The sequence below is a fragment of the Ischnura elegans genome, chromosome 11 (assembly GCF_921293095.1).
Source record: "Ischnura elegans chromosome 11, ioIscEleg1.1, whole genome shotgun sequence".
Classification (NCBI taxonomy): Eukaryota; Metazoa; Arthropoda; class Insecta; order Odonata; family Coenagrionidae; genus Ischnura; species Ischnura elegans.
Window position 1 is genome coordinate 60,935,392 of NC_060256.1, and position 20,931 is coordinate 60,956,322.

General features: G+C 36.2%; 1 protein-coding gene across 1 annotated transcript in view; it reads right to left on the bottom strand.

Annotated features, from left to right (window-relative positions):
- Positions 1-207: 207 nt before the first annotated feature.
- The window catches only part of LOC124167861 (ly6/PLAUR domain-containing protein 6-like), a 68,268-nt gene continuing 47,544 nt past the window's right edge, over positions 208-20,931 (bottom strand). The window contains exons 2-5 of the mRNA XM_046545912.1: positions 8,522-8,922; positions 4,819-4,899; positions 3,730-3,866; positions 208-569 (exon numbers count right to left, since the gene is read on the bottom strand). Of these exons, the coding sequence (XP_046401868.1) occupies positions 369-569; positions 3,730-3,866; positions 4,819-4,899; positions 8,522-8,840 (738 nt within the window). The 5' untranslated portion in view covers positions 8,841-8,922 and the 3' untranslated portion in view covers positions 208-368. The remainder of the gene's footprint in view (positions 570-3,729; positions 3,867-4,818; positions 4,900-8,521; positions 8,923-20,931) is intronic.

Below are 20,931 nucleotides of genomic sequence, written 5' to 3' on the forward strand. Positions count from 1 at the left end.
TTATGGTAGTGCAATGGCTGTGCCATCGTAGGAGGAGACATTTTCCGCGTCGAATGCTTAGATAATACTAACATAAAGTAGGAACACCATGATTTTGTCTAAAAATAAACAATGACTAGACAGCGAGTATCTTAATACACATTAAAATGAGATACTTGCATATTGAAACTTGCAGGCAATGAAAGGGGGTGCTATTTTATGACAATGGATTGGAAAGGGCTGGCTTGACTTGAAAAGGAGAGACACATCATCCATTCATGTGGGAACTCAAGTCCTTCAAATGATATTTATGGATCGCATTAACTTGTGGTAAATGAGGACCCTGTAGTTTTTTGGTTGGCTCTGACCCTAGTTCCACAAGTATCTTGTCACGAGAGCAAGTGAAAACGTTTCGAAGAAAACAGTGTGTTGAACACCAGGGCTGCAGTCATGAGCATCCAAGTGCGCCGCTCTGCCCGGAAGTCACCAACAACACTGCCACTGGCGGAAGACCGGTGAAACATGGCACTAGTCTCGTTGCTGGGTACGTAGTCGTTGCAATATGGCTGGTCGCAGCAGGAAACGCATTGCTGAAACGATAGGGAAAAAACTTGCTTTGTTAAAACCGCTTTAAATTATGCATATGTTCTAAAAGCCCACAGTGAATGTAGGTAATGCAGTGATAAACAAAGATATCGTTTCCTTCGAAAAAGACAAACCTTTCGCTGGAGCTAAAGTGGACTGGGACTGAGAAATGATATCGCTGGACCATTGGGGTTGCCAGGAATTTCGTTCGGGGGGGGGGGGGTTCAAAAACAGGGGGGAATATTTTTGAAAACATAATTTAAAAAATAATTTGTCAAAGTAATCTTTTATGAATTCATGATTTTTCAATATTTTGTTTTATTTTTTGAAGCCAAGTATTTGTGTTCAAATATTTCGGGGGGGTCCGGACCTCCCCCCTCGTAAGCCACTACGCCGCTGAACTCTGAGGGATGCAAAAATTAACGTGTGATTCGGGCTCCGCTCGTTATAACCCAATGTTGCTTTTAACCAACATCAAAAATGTGTAAGTTTCGAGCTCTACTTAGGAAAATTTTAAACTACGTGTTCTCTTGTGCTGTAAAGTTCAACTGCCACATTAATAATGATTGAGAAGAAAATTTTCACATTTTTAAAATGAGAAGTCTTGAAATTTAATTTCTACTAAAGCAGCTATGGGTTAGAAAAGGTTAAGCAATCCGATTTCCATTGATAACAAAATAGCGATTAAAAGATCGAAAAATACATTTTAAAAAGTTACTCTGTATGCAGTCACGCGCACGAGTGGAAAATTAAATTCGCCAAGAATGAAGTTCAACATGAAAAAATATATTTTTGGTGTAACTGGCAAATACGCCTGACCGGCAATTGGGAGATCCGGGTTCGATTCCCGGCAAAGCCAAATATTTTTTCAAGGTGAACTTCATCCTTGGTGAATTTAACGAAAATATGGGCCTATATATATCAATGATAAAAGCCCAAATGGTAATTTCCTCACTTTAATTCAAAAGTCAACTACCGACCATGGATTCAACATATTGTGTCACTTTCGAGGAATAAGGCATAATGTTATCCTATACATAATTAAGTCCTTGGAATTGACGCAACATGTCGAAGCCATGATCGGTAGTTGAGTTTTAGATTAGAGTGCGGAAGTATCCATTTGTGTTTTCATCATGGATACATCGAACTTCCACCAAATAAAACCTGAAACGATTTTATACGGGTCGATATATGTTTCAAACATTTCTTTCTTCCAAACTTTCCAAAATAGGAAAAAAATATTGGACCCGTATACATAGTTAGCGCTCTACGGTGCGGAAACGTGGACACTTGGAAGGAGGACGAGAGAAGATTCGAGATGTGGGTGTGGCGAAGAATGGTGAAGTGGACTGACAAGAGGAGGAACGACGAAGTGCTGGACATGGTGGGTGAGGAAAGGCAGCTTTTAGATGAGATACGGATTAGACAGCAGGTATGGATAAAGCGAGTACTTAGCGAGGAGGGGATACTGAAAACATTGTCAGAGGGTAGAATGTTAGGTAAGCGAGGGAGGGGAAGGAAAAGAATAGGATTCGTAAATATAATGAAAGGGATTAGGCCTTATTGTGGAATGAAGAGGGAAGTGCTCGATGGAAAGGGAGGCTCCCAGAATTCTTCTTCTCCCAGTACTCTATGGAAACCTACCTTAATCGTTAGAATACTATAATAATAATCGGACCTGAAAATATAGTGGGGCTCTGATACTATGTTCTCCGTGTCGCTCTTTAAGATATCTATTCTCAATTGTTGTTTGTGGCTCTATAAGTGAGAGAGACTATAGGGTAGTTTCCTTCATCAAAGAAAACGATAGGCATTGATTGCGATTCGTTACCCACCATTAGTGTATTCATAATACACAAATTATTTGGTTTTTGAAATACCGGTTTAGACGAATGGCAAGGGTCAAATTTTATCCTCATTTGAAAAAGGCCAGATTGGCGCCCATGCGATTCCACTCCGCGTGACGTCACAGGGACCTAGTTTCTACACGAGAGGATAGGAGTTATACATCGTCTGAGGTTACCAATGCATGCATGAGGCACAGAGCTCAGGGAAACATGTCTTAATAATCACCTATTAAAACTGGCTAAGGTCGGAAAGTTTTCTTCGTTTGATAAGGTATTAATAAACCTTTTTTAAGCCAAGCGCTACCATTCAGGAAGGTACTCAGCTATCCGCTAGCATCCTGCGTCCTATCAGCGCTCAGAGTCTCGATCAAGGTCACTTCACAAGGAGAGAGGGGGAACCAGAAATGCGTCGCACGGACTTTCCTACTTACGCGTCGCGTTTTTGCGCGCTTGAAATTTTTCACTTTTCATTTAATCGCGAAAAATAGATATCGTCATTTAAAAATCTAAAAGCGCGAAATACGTACTCCAGGAGTAATAATCTTTCCATTTAGGCAATAAAAAAATAATAGGAAACCACCCTATTCCGGAACCTTTTAAGTGAGAAACTGGTCAAGTCGGAAATCTCTCAAAGTGAGAAAGAAATGCCTGTCCATTGAACTCACACTTATAATATGACTATGTAATAAAATCCTTGAAAATGAAAAAATATGTTAAAATTAATTAGTTTAATGTTAAAATTGTTTAGTATAATTTAGATACCATTTGTTAACAAATGAATCAATATTTATAAGTAACCATGATTAGCCTAGTAACGAAACTTTTCTATCACAGGTATGTTGTTTAATTCTGTTCACAATTTTTAATTTACCAATGAATTTGTACTGCACAATTGTATTCAAATTTTTGTAACCACTTAATTAATTTATTTTCTTTATTTTCTTTGTGAACATTCATTATAATTAAGAGCCCTGAGGAAGGAGAATAAATCTCCGAAACGTTGGCCAAATGTGTATTTTATTTATCATGACCTATACTCCAAGATCATAAACAATACATTGTTGTAATAATAAGGAAGGTCAGGAGAAGAAACTTTATTCATTGAAAAAATATGTTGAAATTTAGTCGGCTGCTGAGTTTTGAATTAAAGTTTGGAAATTTCCATTTGTGATTTTATCATTAACTTCCTACTAGTCAAGCCTGTAACGATTTTTTACGGGTCGATATGTGTTTCAAACACTGGAAAAATAGAAAAAAAACATTGGACTCATATATACAGTGCTCATGCATATAGTGCCCATCGCTACTTCCAGCTTACCGTCTGCCCGTCGATGGTAATGCATCCGGTGGAGTCTCCAGTGCATTCGTCGAGGAAGGCACACCGCTTGTTCACGAGCACGCTCCTCTCCATCTCCACGCCGTCCATAACGTGCAGGGTGAGGCAGTAGTCCCTCCCTACGTGCAGAGAAACACAGACGAATGAGAAGAAAGTTAAGGGGAATTTCCAAAGATCCAATATTTGGTCTAAGATAGGAATTATCTAGGACGCAGGAAATGGTAATATTATCATTTGAATAGTGGATGCCCATAAAAACATAAATATATATAGAGGACAGAAAAATTCTGGCTTCTTAATTTGATTGAAACGGTAACACTGATCGCAGACACAACATGAATTTTTTTTATTTTTGGGTGCATAAAATACTAACTTGATACATGGAAGGAACGTGAAAGAAGTACAGAGTTGGTGGTTGCAGTTTTCTACTGATATTTTCTCTTTGCATTAACTTTTCCTTCTTTGGTTATTGGTGTATTAATGTATTTTATTCTTTGGTTATTGGTGTATTGATGTATTTTTTTACCTTAAAATAACGATGAAGCCGTCAAAACCGATAGGGTGAGAATATTTATTTTTGGGCAAAACCAAGTTTTTTGTTAAATAAGTGACAAATGGAATTGCAAGGCTGTCATTGACCAGCGTTTACTATTTCTAGCAAATTAAGAAGTAAGTTTATTTCTAAAGTGGATGTATTATTATTGTTTTATGTAAATTAACTAATAACCTTAACCCGAAAAAGGCATTTTTGGCCCACATTACGCATGCCTGATGAAGGATACCACCGGCCTTAATTTCTTAAAATATTCGGAAATATTAAACCCTATATATACATTTTTTCAAATATTATTGAACTTAGAGTTACTATGAGGAACCAGTTTGAATTAACAATTAAAACGGCGTGAAAATATCGAAACTATAATCACTCAAAACTATTTTTTTTTATTTGAAAAAGTGAGGCAATTGTTTCTTACAATAAGTTTAGACAAAATTGACTCTAAATCCATAGGCCAATAAAATCCAACAGAAAATAAATTCTCAAGAGATTATAATAACTCTGTCCAATATTACCTTCTGGGCATGGCCTGTCAATGGCATAGCGGTTGCACTCCTCATTGTTGGACACGTTCATGCATGTGTAGCAAGTAATCCCTGAAACGAAATTAATGAGAACAAAATAAGAATGAGGCTGGCTTAAAGTTCAAGGTGACAGGGATCAATTATTGCCACATCGAATTACAAATGACGTCAGAAGTCATATAGTAGAGGTTTTAGGAGACGGGATATCATAGAGGTTTGTGGAGGGGACGTCAGCGCATAAAAGTGGATCTCTGAATTTCCGTATGAATAGCCACACCAGGAGAGCTTTTGCATTGTCGAATGAACCATTCAATGAGTTATTGATAGCTTGATGAATGAAAATTACACGATCTAAAGCACTGTTCCTGTGGAAGTGAAGATTAAAAATCTTAACGTATCTAGCTACGGATCACTACGCCTACGTAGCTTGTACGCCGTAGGTGGTCATTTATTGTACTTCCAAACAATTCCCACATTTGGATGTGTTTCGTCATCCGACTTTGATGCCGAATGACAATATGTACAAGAAACCTGTATGATGATGCTTCTGCCTTAATTATTTACCACTTTTGTGTTTCCTGTTAGTGTGTATTTTAATTTGATCATCAATTATGCTTCGCAGCGATAGATTAAGAAACTGCGTCAGTATTAAACACGTTACCTTTATGGATTTTTACTAGTTTTGATTAGCAATTAAAAACATGCATAAAATATGCTACCCATCCGACTAACGTTCATCGCATATGTGCAGCAGAAGGTCTGCTGTACTGTAATCAGAGAAATTATTGAGTTTTTGCAGCCATTGTGATAACGACAGCCTATTTATTTCTGCTTCTTCCATGGTAGAACTACAAGGCAGACCCGTGCATCACGTGCTAACTGTAGGAAATACAGCTAAGGCCCTATCCTGAAACTTAAATGTTAATAATAATGCTCTATTGCAGTCAGCAAGATGGAAAATAAAATATTGAAGCCCGTAATTTTGAAAATCCGCAAAAAATGCCCATAAATAGTTAGAGTAGAATAGGATTTTGGGATGAGTCGAAAACTATGGTCTTTATATCAATACACGTGTAATACACCGAAAGAAATCACTCTCTCAGTGGTTCAACCAGAAGGCTTGTGTGGGTGGGTGAGGGTAGAGCCCACCCCGAACTAAGCAACAGGTGTTCCAATTCCACACATTCAGAGAATGGGGGCTAGTTCCTTTTCCTCAGCCACCTTTCACTTCCTTCTCCCCTCACTTCCTCACCCAGGAATCAAACCCAAGACCTCTTGATTACCCCAGCAAAACGCTCTACCCATTAGGCAATCAAGCTCCCTCGCAATATACTTATTTATTATCATTTCAATTGATAAAAGTTACGTTAATATATGACTAAAATTAATAGGTTTAATCAAAGCTCGAAAAAATATATCCTTTATGTGTCTTTCATGAGGCCATTATTGACACGACGTGAATATGTATTCTTTTCCCAAGATAAATCCTTTTATTCTGCCGAGCAGACGTGCCGGAACCGCCAAACACATGCAAAAGGGCATCACTAGAACGCGGAAAAAGGAGACTGTAGCTCCAATTTTGCTAAATATCTTGTAGAAAGTGGACATCAGAGTGACTTTTCTGGAATATAACGGAGTAATATTGGATTAATTAGGATTTAAAAAATTCTTTATGCCCTAAACAAAATTTTTATGCTAAATTGCTATGTTTTTTTACTATTGTTCACCCTTACTGTCTGGTCCTTCCTCACTTCCTCCCTCAGAGAATTTTTTTGTGAGTCACGTATCACATAAACACTAAACACGGGAGCTGGTTGCTATGAAAGAAATATTTGGAGTGAACGATGCGGTGTTGATGGATAGGATGGTTCGTGACATAGTTTCCTATGGCTTAGTTCGGGGTGAACTCTACTCTCACTGATCAAACCAACCTTTGGTGTCAATAACAGTGTGTTTTATTCATTAAAATGGCTCCCAACGCAAAATAATCTAATTTTCCGACATCGGATAGATGGCTTTTAACCTCTTCTCGATCCCCTTGCAAGCAGTCGTAAAAAATGCAAGCGATCTCGAACAGTATAAAACCACTTCTCTTCCTCTCAAAGCCTTTACCTCGCGTCAACCGCAGCCAGCAGAACCGGTGGTTCACGATCCGAATTGTGGACTCTTTTTGCTTTAACAAAAAATCAAATAGAAAGAAATTCTCTTAGAAGGAGAAAATACAATTCACGGTGGGCGAGGCATATATTGTATTTCTACTAATTATCGCTAAAATTAATGGAAAACATATGTCTGCAGCAAGGCGTTAAGTTTACTGTTCCACAGTGCGCTGAATTCGAAAAAAAGGTTGACACAATCATGAATGACATTTCTCTAGGTAGAAGCTTAAAACTCTTGAAAAAGTAGTCTCAAAAATCGTTGAAAGGCTTTAATTTTTCATTGGGACAACTAATAGTCTGTTTTTTCATATTTTTCTATGCTGAAACATAAATCAGTTATATTGAATTCAACACAAAATTTTTCATCGTGTTTTTAAATATTTCTGTTGGATGATTAGTCCAATTGATTACTTGAGATGCGGCGTTCAAATAATTGTTATATTGAGTAAAATTCGAGGCTGACTGTAAAATTTGACATACATTTAAATCATGCATAAAATATAAATTGGAGAGGTGACTGACTGTAAGATTTTTGTTGAGAATTCTTATAACCGTAAAGAAACCAAGGAAGAATGAGACATTTTATTTTTGTAAATATATGAAAACTAGATTTTAAACATAAATTTCCCATTCAATGTTAAAAACAATCTCCAAACGTCAAGAAAAGACAGTATAGGGAATTCTATGTTGGCAAAATGTCCAGGCATTGTAGTAATAAACCGTGTTGGTAAAAGTACTGAGGAAAAGTAACTGGCCTTAAAAATAGTTATTTCGTAAAAATGGTAATCAATCACGAGTAAAAATTTCTGATTTTAAACAGTAATCAGTGAAATTAAAGATACACTTACAAATAACGGTACCAGGCAACTTTCGAATAGTGCACTAAAAATGTGTACCTAATATGTCAGGAAAAGTAACTGGCCTTAAAAACAGTTATTTCGTAAAAATGGTAATCGATTACGAGTAAAAATTTCTGATTTTAAAAAGTAATCAGTGAAATTAAAGATACACTTACAAATAATTCTCATATGATTGTCCACTCTAACGGCACCAGGCAACTTTCGAATAGTGCACTAAAAATGTGTGCCTAATATGTCAGCCATAGAAATTGCTGAAGTTTCAATTTCACTTGCCATGTATACAGCTATAACTACCACAACAACACAAGGGGTGTCATATTTTTTACCCATCATAAGTAAGCTAAAACATAAGGGTGGCTGAACTAAAACAAGCAAATCATGGTACTCAGAGATTAGAAGCTATCTACAGGGTCAAGTAAATCAATGAAATCTTTAAAGCATTTGTCGATTGCGAACAGGTAACAGTTACAACGAAAGTAACGATTCCTTTTTCGCTGTAAAGAGTAAATTACTAGTAAAAATTACATTTCGTAAAAAGTAATCGTTACGAGTACAAATATCTCAAAAGTAATCGTTACCAGTAATCCAATTACTTTTACTCAATTACTTACCAACAATGGTGATAAAGATAGTTTTACCACAAATATAAAAAAGTCTAAAAGAGAATGCACTTACTCCAATCGTTCTGTGAGCTCCCGTAACCGCCATACGAGGAGAAATCAAGCGATCTAGCCTCAGCCGCAGGCAGCAGTGCGGACGCCGAAGAAATCAGGAACACCGCTGATAAAAGCAGCATAACCCGCGCTGGATATCCCGTGATCTTCACCGCCAGCCTCGACTTGGAGTAGTTCGTGTAGGAATACCGCTCAGTGGCGCCATGGACGTATTGCCACCGCTGTCCGCTTACCCTCTTTTCTGTGGTCTTCTGAGGTCTTTTGGGTCTTCGCCTAATGTAGATGGAGCGGGAAGCTAACTCCCTCCCGTCAGATCCCATGTTTGTCAGCCCTCAGTGTACCCAGGCCTTCTTATTCCGGTCCATCTTGGCGAATGAGAAGCACAGCCGGATTTTGCCGATCCTGCAATAGATATTATTATATTGAGATTTTTTCCCTCGTTATTTCTTTATTGAATATTTAAACAGCGCGTAAATGTACACACATAATAAAATTTCGTGCTATTTTCTGGGAAAACGTTGGCCGATCCTGTAATAGATGTAATTATATTAAGTTTTTTTATATCTCAGGAACTCTACTTTTAATATTTACACAGCGTCTTGGTTTGTACATTTTGATAAATTTTTATTCATTGTTAATTGCCGGTAAAAAATTTTTTTAAATAAGAAAATAATCAAAAGAGATTTGCTATAACCGTGGGCATTCTAGCTCTAAATGTGCACATATAATATAATTTCGTGCGATTTTCTCCTAAAATGTTGAGTCCCTCAGACAATATAGGCTGGAATTCAATTGATTTTTCTGATCAAAGTATTTGGAAACGTGGGATCCTTATTTTGGACAAGATTTTGTAGCATGAGGAATTACGATGGTAGGTATCTATAAAAAAACATCAATGACAAACTATTTGCTATATCTAGGATTGAAAATGTATAACCAGGATAGGAATATAGGATTGATAATATATAATGTATAACCATGGTTATAAAAATATATCGATGCGCAAAAAGCTGAGTTAGTAGTTTCATCAAAGTGTACTGAAGAAAAATAGAAAAAAGCACTGTTGAAAATCTATATATTTAAAGTTGGCAAAAGATTTATCAATACCTGCACTCCCAGACCCTGATTAAATAAATATATATTTATAATTATTAAAAGGTGTTCTAACGCCTAAGGCAGGGTGATGACACTTCGTGCCAAACTTAGGTTGCTTAAAAATAATGAGGTGATATCTTTTTTATTTTTCTATATTATTAAAGATATTTTCTGCCTCAATTTCTACCTATGAGCATCATTATTTGTAAGCTATGGATTTTAGTAGTCTTATTAGCATATTGATTTCATCTTACGAGTCGTTTTGTGTAAATTTATTTTCACCACAGCTTTCATCGAATGGCATAAATCACTCGCCTATATTTCAAAGCTTTCTTACACCAATAATTGATTCATCTCTATTCACGACTATTATTTTCTTTGTTTTATGCGTATATTTATTTTATTTGTCCCAAAATCAGAAGTATTCAAATGTCATTTTAATGCCAGTCAATTATCCAGCAATTCTTTTAAAGCATAAAGTATGCAAGGCATTTGAATCGTTCTAATTTTGATTTAACGAGAATTTGAAGTCCTAATTAAATTATATAATAAAATCTTAAAAGAATAAGCGTGATAAAGTGACATTTTTTCATATTGAAAGAAAATACATGAAATTTTCCATTTTTACTCCTGACTTAGATTTCGATGTTGCTACATCATCCTCAACGTACGAAATAGTTCCAAATGGTGTCAGCATTTTGTCACCACATTTTGACCTCTTTTGTACCCTGAAGCTGATGTGTTTAAATCTAAACATACTATCGCCGCAAAAAAGGCAGAACGCTGGACTTGAAATAAACCACAAAGACGGAAATCGCCCCGCCGCAATGCACACTACCGAAATAGCGATTTTTTTCTTTGTCGTTTACTTTGAGTAAGAGGAACAATATAAACATTTTCTTACATGAAAAGTTTGGAAAATATTTTTTCCATGTAGCATACGTAACTTAGATTTCACTATCCGAGTTGTAGAAAATTACATGAATATCTAACTTTAGACCTTTTAAGAAATCAATAAATGGGTAAAATATAATTTCAAAAAGCTATTTGTAATGCGAAGATGTCGTTCTCTCTATTAAAAAAACAGCAAAGAGTACCAATTAAATATTTTTCCTATGACGATATAAAGAAGACGACCGTTTCGCAGTTTTCATAGCTTTTTGCGTGTTCTTCTTCACTCTTTCGACCTTATAAGCTAAAAGTTTACGTTTAAACAATGTTTAATGATTCATTTTTGTAGTCGAATAACATACGTGAGGCATACGATACATGCTGTACGACTCTATGGAGCTTCAGTAGAATTTCATCCAAATGGTTTAAGTCCACCGTTCTACATTTTTGCGACGATAGTAGATCGGGAGAATAAGTTTCTAATTGTGGAAAATGACCTGTGTTTTCTTTAAATAAATTAAATAGTATCCGACATCCTGTCGTTGATGAATAAATCGAGTAAATAAATATCTTTGATGCACTTAATGGATGGTTTAACTTGGGGCTAAAATTGGCTTCGCGCTATTCAATAACTCACTCAGATATGCATTGTCTTTCACCATTGCTGTTCCAACTGCCGGCCTCAAAATTTACATTCACGGGCTGCATCTGAAGAGAGGATTATGTGCCCAAGAGATGTATCGCTGCATTTGAATAGGGTCTATTTTCAAGCACAAAAGAAATCTTGAGATGTAACACCCCCATAGTCTTAGCGGCGTTGCACAGTCATTAGTCAACGTCTCCGAGAAAAGAGTAATGCCGTACTTATGTGCATTGCTATTCACAGAGAAGGCACAAGAAATGTCTAAACTCCAGAGAGAAAATTTCTTCTAATAATTGGTTCGTGAAAATGAACTTCCTTAATGTGTTTTACGTTATAATTGCTGCGGAATGCTGCGATAGAAGATTTTAAGATTTTACTCATATATTTTACTAATATACAGCAATTGCATCGCCTTTTTTTACGTGTGACCCCCAACGTTTTGGCTCCACAGCATATTGTCGATATATTTTTCTCATTCCCTACCAATCCCTAAAAATATTGAGACATTATTGCTTGCTTTCTTTGCATGCTTTTATTCTCCTTTCCTTGTTTTAAGTTTTTCCATTAAGTACGATCTATTGGGCGCTAATTCAGAACATTACGTTTTTTAAAAAGTTTAAATTTATTCATCCAAAATGTTCAGCAAATGCCACAAATTATCGCCGGAAACAACAAACAATGTTAAAACACTCAACAAGGAGAAATTTCTTTAAACATTTGACTTAAAGAAACATTGCAACTGCACAAATAATTTCTTATGTTCTTATACCCCATGCAAAATTACATGAGCGATTGTAGATTTTCATTTATGATATCAATAAGGATAAATTCTATATTGTTAACATAAATGAAAACCTACTATTCCGCACAAATTTTTAAAGTAATTAAAAAAACATAAGATAATATTTGTGGAATTTCTGTGCAGTAGAACTCCAACTATTCAAACTCCAGCCGTCCAAATCGCCTATTATCGAAATCGCTCTCAGAAAAAAATTTGGTATTGTGGCACTCTTTAAGTGTCGTTACGTTGTTGTGTTTGTGGGAGTGTTTTATCGTTTACCATGCTCTCTGAAGGACATGTTATGTTATCGTTAAAGGATAAATTAAAACTTATAGAACAATCCGATAAAGAAGTTACTTGTAAGGAGTTGGCTGAGATTTACGATGTTGGTGATGCAACGGTTTCAGACATTACTTTTATACTGCTTACATAAAACACTTGAATGAGCAATTTAATACGTAAAATGTTCTCTTTTTATTCAAAATAAATTAAAAATTCATACAGTACCGGAAATGAAATATTTTCTTCTTAAAAGAAAAAAAATTTCGGGAAAAATACAACTATCCGAATAAGGTAGGTACGGCACCAATTTATTCGGACGATTGGAGTCCTACTGTACCATTTTTCCTATACCCATACCTTCATGTGAGGGCTCGGACGGGCAAGCGACGAACTGAATAGAGAGGACATGTAATTCTGAAGGGTAAACGGCCGCAAACTCTCTGTCCCCCTCGTATGCTTACTAGTCATACTTTCTCCGCCTCTCCATGTGGTCCTCTTGGATCTGATTATTCCGAAATTTGAATGCGTTTGCTCCTTGTGAAAGGGTCCGTGGGGGTACCTTCAGTTCAAGGCCTCGGGGATTTCTGCTGAATGTTGAAACGAAAGGGAAACGGAGGAAAACCCTTTGTCCAAACTGCTGGTTTACGGGGAATGAAATAATAAATTCAGACCGAAAAACTCAGCGAGTGAAAATGCTAGTGAATGTAAAGTGTGACTTCCAATTGTAAAAATCGGATTAATTTACTCTTTTTCGGACGCCTTTTCGAAGAATGAATTTTATGGATAGCTCCTTTCAGTGGTGAATAAATTATTCACGATTTACCCAGCTAGTTGCCTAAACGGGCGTGTGACAGGGGTTATTAGCATACCAGCCGTTTGAAAAAAGAAGATTTGCGCATTGGAGTAATTTGACTGCTGAATTTCACCTAGAATTTACAAAGACTGTAATAAGAGTACCCTGGAGGTACATGTTAACTCGTAATGGAAAAGGGATGCTTCCCAAACTAATTTACAAGAGATATTACCTAAAACTCCTCTTCACCTTGAATTGCTCTCCAATATTTTACTCACAAAACACGAAGTATATTTCCTTTTAAATTATAATGCAATTTTTAATGTATCTTACTACCTTTAAGGCTTATCTGAAGTATTTTTGTGATTGTATTTCTTCAGTCCTCTAATACGTGCAGCAATCGGCTGTGGCGCTGTGCGCACGATTTCGACTGCTTGTAGCATCATATGCTCCGCAGTCCATAATACCTACTCCGGTTGTGTCCACAAATATTCACAGAGAGGAATGACGCCTCGGTAGCTTAACTGGAAAAGGCACTCGACCGGAAATCGAAGGATCCGGGTTCGTATCCTGATCAAGGCGAATGATATATTCTCTGTGGATTTTTCGAACACTTGTCGTATTTTACGTTGTCTCGGGCGTTTTTGGCAGAATTGTAGTTCGTCATTGTATGAGGTAAAAATAATTCCTGTACATATCCGTTCAATTCCTATACATATGTTATCAAGATGATTGATTTAACCGTGGTGTACCTGACAATTTACCACTTGAAGAAACCAATCAAAAGGGTTTTGTAATGAAATTCACACTAGGTAGATTGTTTTCTGTCCAAAATTGCCCACATTTACTCCCGAGATGCTTTAGGCTCTGGTGGTGCCAATAGTTAATAATTTCCGGATTTTTAAATCTGAGAATATGTCCCTGCACATCATCTCCTTCATTCAATAATTTTTAGAGGAAGAAAGCATTACGTTCCTCATTAAAAAAAATTATAAACCCCTTCACTCTTTTGCACACAAAGCAAGGATTATATTTCATATTTACTTTTATTGCAATTTCCAATATTATCCATTACCTTTTAATCTAGTCTGAAGTACTTTTGGGACTTTATATCATCAGTTCTCAAAAATATGCAGCAATCATTATTATTTGAACTCCAATATATATCGCTCCAAACTTCCAACATCTTCTGAAAAACTCAATTTTAGCATCAACACTGGTCGTATTTTACGTTGCCTCGGGAAGAATGAAATTCTAAGGACCCTCAAAGGGTGGAATTACGTGAAAAATTCCAATTTGGCAAGGATTTGAGAGTTCATATTTTTCCGTAACATCCCAGAAATAAAATTAAATCCAAGTCTGCCGGAACATGTAACCACAAGTATTTATTTGAACACTGAAATGTTTTCATTTGAACAGAGTTATTCAGCTCGGGAGTTTATATACATACTTGAAAACGAATAATTCATGCAAGCGAGCGACCCGCAAATATATATACTTATTTTTACCCTTTATCCCATCTTTATACAGTTTTGGATTCCCTGCAGGGAAAAAAAGTTGGTTAAAAAAATGGCCGGTAACGATCGTTCAGAGAGCGGTGAAGATCGGCGATAAAAAAAGATGTATGGCAAAAACCAGATTCAGTTCGAAACAAAAAAAAATTGAGTCTTGCTTTTTATCCTTTAGGGGGATTCGGAAAAGCACACGTACTCCTTGAGTCACGTACAGCGGCAGCCTACTCCGGTATTTTTTCGAGCTTCAAAAAATTATATTATTCTCTTTATTCCCTCAAATCCCGAGCACGTATCAGGGCAACGTTCCCTTGCGACCGATTCATATGGCTACCAAAAAGTGACCAATACCCACGGTAGGGTCCAGAAGTGGTTCTACCCGCCATTCCCGAGCATTTCCAACCAGAGTTTTTGCAGGAGTCCAGAATTGAAATTCCCTGACAAAATCCTCCATTTATCTTGACTTTTTAGCACTCTCTTTTTCATTGTTTTAAGCACGACCCGGGTCTTATAACATATTTACCTCGTAAGGTCAACTATGTTATGAAACCCGGGTCACGCTTTTTAAAATTTATTAATTAACTCAACGAATTAACAATTTAATTTTCCATAATGGAAAGGGTTTCACACAGTTAAGCTTGAAATCATCAGTAATATCCAAATTTATTATGGAAATATATTTTAATGTTCTTACGATCTGTGTTTTTTCAATGACCATATAGAAAAAGCAACTATAGGTGTTATTTAAGCAATTTATTAGTATAAATAATGAATGTAATAAGCTATCCAATGTGACGGGGTTATATTGACTCGCGCATCATAACATAAAGATTCCCTGAATACTCCCTGATTTCCTTTATCCATTTCAAAAAGCTTGCATTTCTATCATTAACCTAACTTTCCTAACCCTTTATACCAACCATAGAGTCACGGAGAACATCATCTTAGAACCTTTTTCATGGCCCGGCAGAAAAGATACAATACGGCAGATACTAGGCTATGCTAATGGTCGACCTCGTTGGCGGCGTGGATAAGTTCTCGCCTACCATACCGAAGGTAGTTCGAGTCCCGCCTGGATAGGTTGTCCTATTCAGGACGCGGGTGTATGTAATCGTCTATTGTTGATATTTCAAACTCCCGATGTAAAGGATTCATTGCGCTGTTATTGGGGGTTGTTAAAATATAAATAAAGAACAATATAATTTAAAAAGATATGCATAGGAACTTGTTTGTAGTAACGCCACGCGCATGATTGACGTTGCTACTTCGCAGTGATTAAGTTATAAGTTTACTATTAAAATATAGTTTTAGGATAGCTGTAGTGAGATTTGTGTGTTGGAGGATTGACGAAGATATTAATCTGTAATGGTCTTCGTGTTTCTTAAAAGAAAAATATCCTGTTATGAAAGGCTATAGGTGGTATACTATTCGGAATGAATTCCTGTTAGAGATTTACACAGCGTATTTGAAAATTACTCTCGTGATAAACTGAAAATCCCGATTAATGCATAGCTCAGAACTCTTTTTAATAGAAAACATTTCTAGAATACATTAAATGCAATTTTGAAAAATTTTACTTTAAATATTCTTCTGGTGGTCTCCACGCATTTCCCTTTCGTTATTTTCACATAATAGTGGAAAAATTCAAAATTTTGGCATAATTTAGTGCGGTATGTTGCTATAATCATAAAACGTTGAGAGAATACTGTCGTTTGACATTTCAAAAATAAGCATAAAGAGAAGGACTCTAAATTTTCAACCTGAAGTAATTTTTGAAAAATATTTATGGAGTTGAAACGAGCCAATCATTGATTATCTGCACTTTCTTATTATATACTCTTGATAATCAGTCATGGAATACTATTTTTTAGTTCATATGTATTTTTTGCATGATCTTCCCTCACTGGGTAACAAAATTTGTCCATATAAAGAGTAAAATTACGCTACTCCTCGGGAAAATCTCAGAAAATATTTTTACCGATGGAAGGAGTGAGCTGTTTCATTACGGATGAAGCAAAAGAATTGCTTCTTTAAAGACTTTTTCAAAAAATTTGATCCGTCGTCTCATTTAAGATTTAACTTACATTTTCAAAAGCTCTTCCGATAAAAATTCATTTTGAAGAATTTCGTCTCATATTTTATACATGATTCGAGGTTTCTCAAACTTTTTCCCCAAGTTGTTTTTTATTTGTACACTTTTTATGATACCTATAAGAAGATTGTTATTATTCAAATTTGTTTTCCAGGAGTAATACTTGTATGACTCGCTATATGTCCACTTGCTATTGCATTAAGCATTCATAGCTCGGAATACAACTTTTTAACCGAAGAAAAGAGAGTGAGTATTTACACGTTAACCGATTTAATAAAACTGCCGAAAAATCCAGAGTAAAAATAACTTGGCCTGCGGAAATTTTTAGCAATTCCATTATGTTTCATATTTCATGCACTGTTGGTGCCGTAGCACAGTGAATTCCATGCTGGCAAAATCTTACCGGTGAATATTAATGTTAGTTCAATAAGCATAAATAAATAACAAATTTAGAAGTTTAAACAAAGTTGATCATTAATGAGAGCTGGTCGAGAAGACATGTATAAACATAGGTTAGCTTAAAACTAGAATTGCAATGCTATCAAAATTTCGTGTGTCCCTTTCGCGGATTAGATGGTCAACGTTATCGCTGTGTTTTGTGGTGATTGGAACATGACATCTGACGACTTTCATATTCAAGTTCCTGAACAGTACCAAACTGTTTTTGCCGTCGTTGAGTGAGCTGGCTAAGCCTATAATGAAATATGGTGGCCATAAATGATCAAAAAATTATGTGAAATATCTCAGCAAAGTTTACTGTCCGCGAAACGATTGCATTGACGACTCAATATCGCGGGAATCTCAACATGGGGTTAGATCCAACTCCATTTGTCATAGTATCGATGACTACTCCCTTCATGGAAGTACTGGGTGAAACTTTCTTGTATTTGCATACAACCATGTTTACAATCGCTCTTCATCAATAGGTTTACTCAGGATTTTTCACGCCCCCTTCTGGTGTGGACGTTTTCTTGCAGTGATTTCTTTTTCAATAAGGACGAAATTCAATATCCTTAGCTTTTTCCCACGCTTGGTCACATCTTTTTACTCTTGTTAAATGTAAATTTGTTCTCTGTGTATTTCGTTTTGTTTTTCTAAAGGCTACCTCTTTTTCTCACATGTTTTAGTTTTATTTCAAGAGTAACCTTTCCTCCTATGCTTCATCTTGGCATATCTCTCTTTGGTGGCATGATTTTCTCTTTCAGAATTAACTTAAGAGTCAGTAGCAACGCAGTAGGCTTATGAGTAGATTGCTTGGCTGCTGATGCGAAAGTTTTATGCTCATATGTCGAGTGAAACCTTTGGACAGGGCCGGATTAAATGAAAAGAGGACCTTCCACCCCCCAGGGATATTACAATTACGAGGCCCTTCCACCCCAAATTTTTAATTTTTAATTCCCCTTGACTTAAATAAATACTTCTATAGTACTTCTCTCTAGCGATGATTTTTGCATTTGCAAAGTCCACATTGTGTGTTGGTCCCAAGAATTCTTTCAAATTTTTCCCATGCAGTGCTAAGTATTTCGTAGACAACGTTTGAGGCCCTCATCCTTACTCACACTCAACTTGATTGCCACGTTGTTATTATGAGAGCTCACCCGACACCTAAAAATCACTCCAACTATATTCCACAGTTGGTTATTTGAGTACGTTTAAGAAATGAAATACCTCTCGTAATAAAACTTCCACGTGTGGTATTGTACTTCAGTAATGCTAATTCAGCCGGAGACCAAGTTTTGGTAAATATTTACTTTGTAAGTTTTCCAATGTACGTTAAAATAGTTACTGTAACTTAAGAGAGGCGAGTTGAAGTTACTTTCGAATATACAAACTCTTAATTCAAACTTAAATTAAACCCGAGATCTGGAACACCAAATTAGAGTGACCTACTGAAATGCTAAAAAAAAATCTTCCCAAAATATGAAATTCACATAGAAATTCGATCAATTTTGGAAAAAAATAATTCGCTATTGATGAAGGAGTGTCTCTACGTTGTAAATGAATTACTATGCAATTGATTCATATGTATTATAGTCCATATGCGCTGCACTGCGCTTTTGGCATACTTTTTTAGTGTCAACTGTCAAAAACTGACAAACTTATCTTTACAATTTCTTTATTACGTAGGCCCCTCTTGATCTTGAAGGCATCGGCTCAAGTCTAGTTAGCCTATAGTAAAATCCAGCACTAGCTTTGAACACACTCAATGACGCGTTTTTTGATGCTGAGGCTTACCTATTGGTAAAAACGAAATATCCCTCATCAACCTCGAGGCGGTGTTCTCGGAAGGTAGAACGAAAGGCCACTGCTTCCATGAAAGAAATCTTTCATCGTGAATTTAAGAATGTGCGCTCTTATATAATGACATCTTGGTAAACGATATTACGAATAATTTTCTCTGGGATAGATGCCCAATTTAGTACTTAATTTAGCGTCACTTTTACGTGAAAATACGTGCAATCACCTTTTGACAGTTTTTTGCAATAAGTATGAGTTTATGGAATTAAATCATATGGTATACATTATTTTTTCATACAAAATCCCAAACATTGAATCGCAGGAACAATGAATGGATATCCACATAAAATCGCTCATTCCTATATTTATAAAAGCATTTTATTCAGTGCTAATTTCACGAATCTTAAGTCTAGTCCACAACAACTTCACTTGGCATCCATTGAGTATTTATAAACAAAATCAATCAACGATGCATTTCTTCAATCGCAGTATAAACCACGCGTGAATCGCAAAATCGATTTGTTTGAATTCGTATCGATGTACAAAAATATTCCATTTTCTATTGGTAAAGAGAAGATTTTTTCAACTAAGTCAGTCTATTTTCATTTGTTGCAATAATGCAGACGCTCTGCTTTAATGAAAAATAGAGCACTTGGCACTTTTCCACAAATTAATTTAATAGTGTACGAAGCTATTCAACCTGATAATACTGAAGTGCAATGTATTGTACATTGTACTTGAGGATGTAGGAACCTCAGCCCATTGGCAAGTGTTGAAAATAAATTTTATTTCCAACATGGAGAGGTTTCAAAAAGACAAGCCTGAAGTTATCAGTTACATTATCAAGTGCATTGTACTTGAGAATGACCTGATGGCCGAAATGCGTCGTACTTTATTAAATAAATTTACGGAAAAGCCAACTTTCTTTTTCTTTAAATTAGGACGTCATTCAACTACATCTCGCCTGCCTCAATTACTTTTAAACAGACGTTCCTTTTAGTATACAACTTAGTTGCACCAAGATGAGTTGCTGTAGACAATTGGACATACTTAGCCTCTAAGAGGTAATACGTTTTGGACCATTGATCTCTTACAGAAAAATGATAGAAGTTTTAATTTCTCAAAATAAAAGGCATAAAAAAAACCGTTCGAACTCCGGAAACCTGATAATTTCTGCGTCGAAACTAATCATTTGGTAAATAACGATCATTTCTCTCTCTTTATCTGTCCAACTACTCTGGCTTCAGGTGATTAAAGGCATGAGTAGAAGGAAGGAAATCGTGGATCCCCCCTTAAGTGATTCCTGTAACTTGAGGAACGAACGGTCGAAAGAGAAAATCCGACAAAGCTGACCACGAGAGCATTTCATCTGTGCGAGATTAATCTTTTCCTGCTCAAAGAGACTGTAATCCACCCGTTCCCTTATTGTTTTTTTGTTCTATTGTTAGAACGAGGGGGCCTATTCCAGGGTATTCATCACCAACCGCGCCGCCAGCGTTTTGATAAGGCTTCACTCTTTCACAGACCCAAAATAGTCGTTCGACTCATGGCAAATCAATCGAGGCGAGATAACTTAACCAAGGCTTCCCACATGAAATAACTGATCTTCAAGAGTTTAGGCCGTATTCTAAAGCCTCATTCAAGTTTGAGTGCAATAATAATAATTTTATTGGCCCTGAGACTAGTGTATTAAAAGTATAAACAAGTCAATTATCAAAAGTAACTAATGCAGTCCATTAAAACTTTAACCATTAGTTACATTGTACGTAAAAATCATGAATAAAATACTTTATTACACTTATTACAACATGTTACAGTAATATTTATGCCTGAAGCGCAGTGTTGCGCATATGGACTACAATCCCTATGAATAAATTGCACGGTGATTCATTTACAACGTAGTGACATGGCCGATACACGATTGAAGTCGAAAGATTTCTAAATATAACTTCCATAAAAGATAGATTGATTATGCCTTCCCACACGTACAGCGACATATCCATGTAACTAACTGCAGTGGCGGATCTAGTATAGGGAAAAGGGGGCTAAATGGGGGTTAACCTCCCAGCAGTAGTGGGAGTTCGA